The sequence below is a fragment of the Meleagris gallopavo genome, chromosome 2 (assembly GCF_000146605.3).
Source record: "Meleagris gallopavo isolate NT-WF06-2002-E0010 breed Aviagen turkey brand Nicholas breeding stock chromosome 2, Turkey_5.1, whole genome shotgun sequence".
In the NCBI taxonomy this organism is placed as follows: domain Eukaryota; kingdom Metazoa; phylum Chordata; class Aves; order Galliformes; family Phasianidae; genus Meleagris; species Meleagris gallopavo.
This window is the reverse complement of record NC_015012.2, coordinates 28,460,688-28,466,710: the sequence shown is the minus strand read 5'-3', so window position 1 is coordinate 28,466,710 and position 6,023 is coordinate 28,460,688. Positions and strand designations below refer to the sequence as shown.

At 38.7% G+C, this 6,023-nt stretch overlaps 1 protein-coding gene and 1 long non-coding RNA gene across 2 annotated transcripts; one reads left to right on the top strand and one right to left on the bottom strand.

The window, feature by feature from the left end:
• Positions 1–181: 181 nt before the first annotated feature.
• Positions 182–4,278, bottom strand: LOC116216316. The gene is made up of 3 exons (XR_004158845.1): positions 4,190–4,278; positions 888–1,035; positions 182–672 (listed from the first exon to the last, which is right to left on the bottom strand). It is a non-coding gene; the product is annotated as an uncharacterized LOC116216316 (long non-coding RNA).
• Positions 730–5,803, top strand: LOC100544124 (cytochrome c oxidase assembly protein COX20, mitochondrial). Its single transcript, XM_031552391.1, has 4 exons — positions 730–972; positions 1,857–1,971; positions 2,124–2,187; positions 2,714–5,803. The coding sequence occupies exons 1-4, from the start codon at positions 835–837 to the stop codon at positions 2,853–2,855; spliced, it is 459 nt and encodes a 152-aa protein (XP_031408251.1). The 5' UTR covers positions 730–834; the 3' UTR covers positions 2,856–5,803.
• Positions 5,804–6,023: the final 220 nt, after the last annotated feature.

The following is a 6,023-nucleotide window of genomic DNA, read 5'->3' as shown; positions in this document are numbered from 1 at the left end:
GTTGAGCGAGACGTGGAGAGCGGGTCACTGCGCCGTGATCAGAGCGGGGGATCAGGGCAGAGCGGGAGGCTGAATCGAACCGGGTCGGGAAGGTACTGTCGTAGTTTTTGGGGGGTAGTTTTTTTTTTTTTTGGTTTGGTTAGGTTGTTGTTTTTTGGTTGTCTTTTTTTTTTTTTTTGGTCTGCTCTTCTGCCGGGCCTTTCCTTTTGGGTGAAGCTGCCATGCTGCTCGAGCTCTTGTGTCCGCAGCAGTTACCAGTGGCTGGAGCCGCAGCGGATTTTAGTAGGGCAACAGGTGAAGGACTATTTTAAAAGGGTGCCTCATGCAGCACAGATGTAGCACGTACCTTCCTAGCCAACAACAGCACTGTATCGGATGACTTCTTCCATAAGGGAGTGCTTGAAATTATTCATTAGTAGATTAAACCGATATAGACCAAATCCCTTCTGTCTCACTTGCACGCAGGGGTTATGTTGAACGGCTTGATGGTTGTCCACAGAGGACACAGGCACAGTTACTGGTGGGGATTCCCTTACCCGCCCACAAATCCAGCTGCTAGAACATGCCTGTGTCCTTGTTTGCACAGCCACGCTGTGTCACACTGATGCTGACCTCCTTCCAGAGCTGCCAGCCCTTCCCACGTGGTTTTCTGCAGCATTTCATCTTCAAAATCTAACAGACAAATGAGAAGAAAGAAGAGCAGATTTATTCTAGTTAATAGAATCATAGAATGGTGTGGGTTGGAAGGGACCCTTGAGATGATCTAGTCCCAATCCCCTTGCTATAAGTTGCACCAGATCAGGTTGCTCAGAGCCCCATCCGGCCTGGCCTTGCATGCTTCCAGGGAGAAGGCATCTGCAACCTCTTTGGGCAACCTGTTCACGTACCTTAGTTCTGACCGTGTTGCTTGGAGGCCTGTATAGAGGTAGTTTCCCATTCCAGGTTGTGTGCACACGTGAGGATGTCTATCAGGTGAGAGATACAAGTGGTATTCAAATTAGGAGACTTGGAATGTGCTGAAGCCAGTGTAGGCATCTGTGAAATTAAAAACGGATTTGTCACTTCACAATTGTGTTTATGAATGCCACATGTAATTGCCATTTGAAGGTTAAATAGAAAATTGGCGTATAAAAGCCAATGTAGGTTATAATTGGAAAGAGTGTATGGCTTAATTTGAGTTATTTTTACCAGTAGGTTCATTTAAGAACCCATGTGTGGTGTACAGAGGAATTTACCTGAACAGCCTGTGGCTATACATAGGATTAGGATAAGAATGATGTTTTTATTCTTTGTTCAGTATAAGATTCTCTGGTATCTGCATTTTTTCCAGTAATTTCTTTCATTTTTTTAAAATTTACTTTTAAACACATTTACTTTTTCAGTTATTAAAATGACACAGCATAACCTTACCTGGTTGGTTGTGACCTTACCTGTCTACCTGATGTAGGTTGGTTTTGGACAAAAGAACTGGGTTCCTATGGGTTTTATCCCTTCCCTTTCTAAGGGAGGGAATATAAAGGAAGAAATGAAGTAGTTCCTTTATAATCTTCAATAGGAATGATAGATCACTAGGCTTATACAAAATTATGTACAAAATGAGCAAATGATAAATCAATTGCTAACTCTTTCCTAACAATTCTTGATGGAGCGGTGCATGTTCACCTTTTGCTCAAATATAAATTGTTTTTGTTCAAATATAAATAGATCCTTGGAAGCAAGGAATCCTCCAGTGTTTATTGTTGACTGCTAAGATGAGTCAGTTTTAGTGTGAAATTGGCATGGTAGAAGTTTATCAAAGTCATTTTTTTCATTGAAATATTTATTTGTGCGTTGTTTTTTTTTTTTTTTCCTTGTAGTCCTTCAAACTCCTAGGATTTCTTGATGTTAAAAATGTCCCATGTGCGCGAGAATCAGTGCTGTATGGCTCTCTGGGATCTTTAGTTGTGGGTCTTGGACACTTTTTAGCAACTAGTAAGTACTTCTACTAAGTACACCTTCTGTATCTTCCCATGTGTTGATTCATGAAGATAAATTCATTCATTTTTTCTGTTAGACTTTATGAATAATGGGAAGTCACCCAAGCTATTTCTCTAATTTTTTGAGCATTTTTGTCTTTGTTTCAGGTAGAGTTAGAAGATCTTGTGACTTTGCAGTCGGTGGCTTTATTTGCACAATGTTAGGATACTGGTATGTAAAATGCTCCTTGAATTTTGGCAGACCTTTGTTAGCTGCTTTGTACAATGCAATCCTTGTGTGACCTTACCCACTGTTTTTGAAACACCAAAAATAACCTACCTAGCAAACTATCCTCTTTTTTCTTCCCCAGATTTTTTTTTAAGGGGTAAAAAATCAGTGTCTTTGAATTCTTATTTCTGTATACTAAGGAAAACAAACAAAAAACAACTATTTATTTTTCTTCTGTCCTGATCATAAAGGCAGCATACTAAATGTTCGTGAGGTTAAGGTCCAAATTGTAAAACTGAGAGTTTTCCATTGGAATTGTATATTGTATGTTCTCCTTCTCAATGGCTGAGTAATGTTTGCCTTAAAGAAACATCAGGTACTTTGGTATTTTCTTTAAGTGTTATTTTATGATGAAGTCTGCTAACATTGTGTATGGTTTCAACTTTTCAGCTGGCTGAATAACACTGATTTGATAATGTCATACACATAAAAGGAGTGAATCCCATTTTCTTTTTGTCTCTCTTTCTAGGTTTTACTGCAGGTACAATTTAGCCCAACAGAAGATTCGGCAAAGAATGCTTAAAGAAGGAATGAGAAACAAAATGTTATTTGAAGGCAGTTCTTTTGATCCAGAAAAAAAACAAACTGGCAATGAAAGAAGCAATTCGTAGTCCTACTATAGGGGAATCTGTATAGGTGGTGTAACACAGCATTAAGAGAAGGCGGTCCAAAAATGGCAGTGTGCCCTGTAAGTATGTCAGATAACTGAAACTGATAAATCATGCTGGTTTTCCTAGAAGATTTAAGTAAGAAATTCAGAGTGAATCTGTTAAATCTGTATATAAGCCTTTCTTTGTTTCATGTATGTATATATGTGACTATGTACACAGTTAGCAATGACCTCCTTGTTTTTGACTTGTTAAACATTTGGCAATTGACGCTGTATTGCACAGTCTCAGAATTAATGACAACATTTGGGGGCTGCTTTAAGCAAAGTTGTAATTTCACCTCGTTTAAATGCAAGATAATTTTCATTAGCTGTTCTGAGTAAATGCATCTTGCAGTGCTGCTGCTAAGTGTAGCATTTGGAAAGTGGGAATACTTAAGCAGTAGGTGAGTGCTTTGTTTGTGCAAAGTGAAGATATCGGTAGCTTCTGTAACTTCAAAAAATTTATAGAGGCTGTGAAGTTGAGTTTCCATCTTTGTTCCATCTGTGCAAAATTAAGAATAAAAACACTTCAGGAGGAATTTCACATACTTATGTAACTTCACTGAAGAAGATTTTTAAGACATTTTGTTACAATTGGTAGAACAACAATTGATGTGATTTATAAGTGGTGATGGTTCATCTAAAAAGGCACACTATTAGTATACATCACCATAAATCTTCAGTTAAAAGAAATATAGACATATACTTTCATAGAAAATATCTTATTTGTCTTATTTGAAAATAGTGTTAGCTCTAATTGAATACTGACAAGAATATGAATGATGGTGTAGTATGCCTTTGTTTACATGCTTCTGACTATATAATGAAGAGTGTATTTAGGGTTTTCACAAAATGACTTATAGTATATTACGTTATAAGCATTTCTGGTCTAATTGAGCAAAAACAGTCCTTTCTCTCTACCCTGGACTTAGTTTGAGAGAGCTTGTGACTCAGGTTGGTGGGGGTGGGGATGTCCAGCTGTAAGCAGCAGCATGGCTCTATTAATTTGGAAGTATACATCAGAGCACTAAACCAACATGCTGCTAATACAAAGATAATTCAACTTTCACATTGTATGGATTTGCCTCGTACAATAAGAAAACAAATCTGCATTCTTTACCATTTCTATTTGTACACTGTTCCTCTTGTTTTTTCTGGAGGAAGTGAAAGAATGAAGATAAGTTTTATAGAGAACTTCCAGTTCAGTAATTGGTATTAAAAAGCCCCCAGAGACCTGGAGTTATCACAATGAAACACTACATTCACCAGAGAATTCAAGCTTGGAATTTGACTCACATTTAGCTCTAATTCACAGAAGAAAATGTTACTCCTAATTTTGTGGTGTAAGGGGAGAGGTGCTCCTTCTCTTTGGATCAGGTAGGAAGCGTTGCCTCATAAAGCCCCTGGAGTGACTTTAGGAAACTGAGCGAGTACTTAGCGCACGCTCCTATTTTAATACATGGTTGAGTTCTTTCCTATCTGACGTAAGAAAAGGAACTGCAACCTAAGCAGGGATCTTCTTGCTGTGAGGTCATAATTCAGCTGGGGAGGTCAGAAGACAAAAATGTCTGGATTAATGTTTAGTCTTCGGCAAAAATCAGTTGTTGAGAAAGAAGAGAATATGCTTTTGTCCTGACAGGAAAGAAGGTAGCATGCATGTAAGGGCATCTTTCAAAATAATTAAGTACTGTGACCACAATGAGGAGCAAACAGCAGAATTAGATCATCTCCAGTGTTATTTGGCTCTTGTTTTGTGCTACTGTAGTTAAAACTACCACCTCTGGCTGCTTAGCTACAGTATTATAATTCTGGCCAATAACTGTTAAATTCTACATAGATGTATCTGCATTGCTTAGATCACCAGCCTAATGCTACTTCACTGTATAAAATATAAAATGAGTGTGTTTCACACAAATGTTAGCAGAAAAAATGGGATAAGTGGTAATATGCAGCAGTCTGGCCAGCATGTTTGAGTTTCATTATTTAAAGCTGAGGTAAAATGGAGCTAGTAAAAAGTCAGAGCCTTTGCTGAATGGAGAGAGGGGGTAGAAAAGGAAACTGTGAGAAGGATTTAGCTGACATGAAAGGGAGGGGTCTGTAACAGTAGAGAAGGAATGAACTGAGAGTTAACCATGCACAAACTCTCCCTACTTTAAGGCAATCTAAAGGGCCACCAAAGTACATAAATGGGCCTATGGCATCTTCAGTTCCTGCATGCTTTACTCATCGTGCTGCTTGTGTTACTGACATTCTTGGTGTTCAGCAGCCCTCTTCCAGCAGGATTGCATTCAGAGCTCCTGGCAGCGACAGGAGAACACCACCGAGGGGTCGTACACTCCAAGCCTTCCAGGAAGGAGTCACTGTCAAGGCAACAGGCAGAAATATGGCAATCTCAGTAGGGTGTGTTGCCAGCTCTGTAATAGACTTGTGTGTGATCAGATTGCCTCTACTGTCCAGCATCTTGCTATATAGCAGAGGTAATGCTTTAGCCACCAAAAATTGTGAAAGACTCAAAAGCCAAGAATTAAAATGTTTAATTGACAACAGAGGCAATTACAACTGTCATCCCGAAGTTGTCAATTACAGCTTTACCCAAACAGAGATTTTTTAGGAGATGATGGCTTTGATTTCTCCGTTCATTTTGCAGATTGACAGGCTGTCTTGTTGTTTACCACCCAACCCAAGACCTAGAGTGCTGTGAAGGAAAGGTCACTTGGTGTCATTAATAAATGACTCTGGCTTTTGGTAAAATGACTTTTTCAAGGGGATTACAATGAAGCATTAGTGAGTTCCCAAGTGAAAGAATTACCCCAGCTCAGTAATTCCCATGCTTCTCTCATACCTGTATTCTGTAGCTTATGTCAGGAACTCAGTGATTGCTAATTAAAGTTTGAAGCAGATACAGTAAAATCGCCTTGGAAAACTGATCAAAACAAGGTTCTACAGTTCAGAAGATGAAAATGATGAGCTTCTGATTTTTTTTTTTCTTTTAATCTGAAGAACAAAGAACTAATATGTCAGAAGTGGAGCTGAGTTTAGTTTAATACAACTCAGGGCCTTGGAACATACATCATTCTTAAACTGAAAACATTACACTAAGCTAAACCTTCAAGCTGGAGTAGGCAGATAA

Excerpts from the sequence above, each read along its gene's own strand:
- LOC100544124 (XM_031552391.1), top strand. The coding sequence starts at position 835 with ATGCTTCCAGGGAGAAGGCATCTGCAACCTCTTTGGGCAACCTGTTCA. Across the intron at positions 973-1,856 it reads CACGTGAGGATGTCTATCAG|TCCTTCAAACTCCTAGGATT; the intron begins GTGAGAGATACA and ends TTTTCCTTGTAG. Across the intron at positions 1,972-2,123 it reads TGGACACTTTTTAGCAACTA|GTAGAGTTAGAAGATCTTGT; the intron begins GTAAGTACTTCT and ends TCTTTGTTTCAG.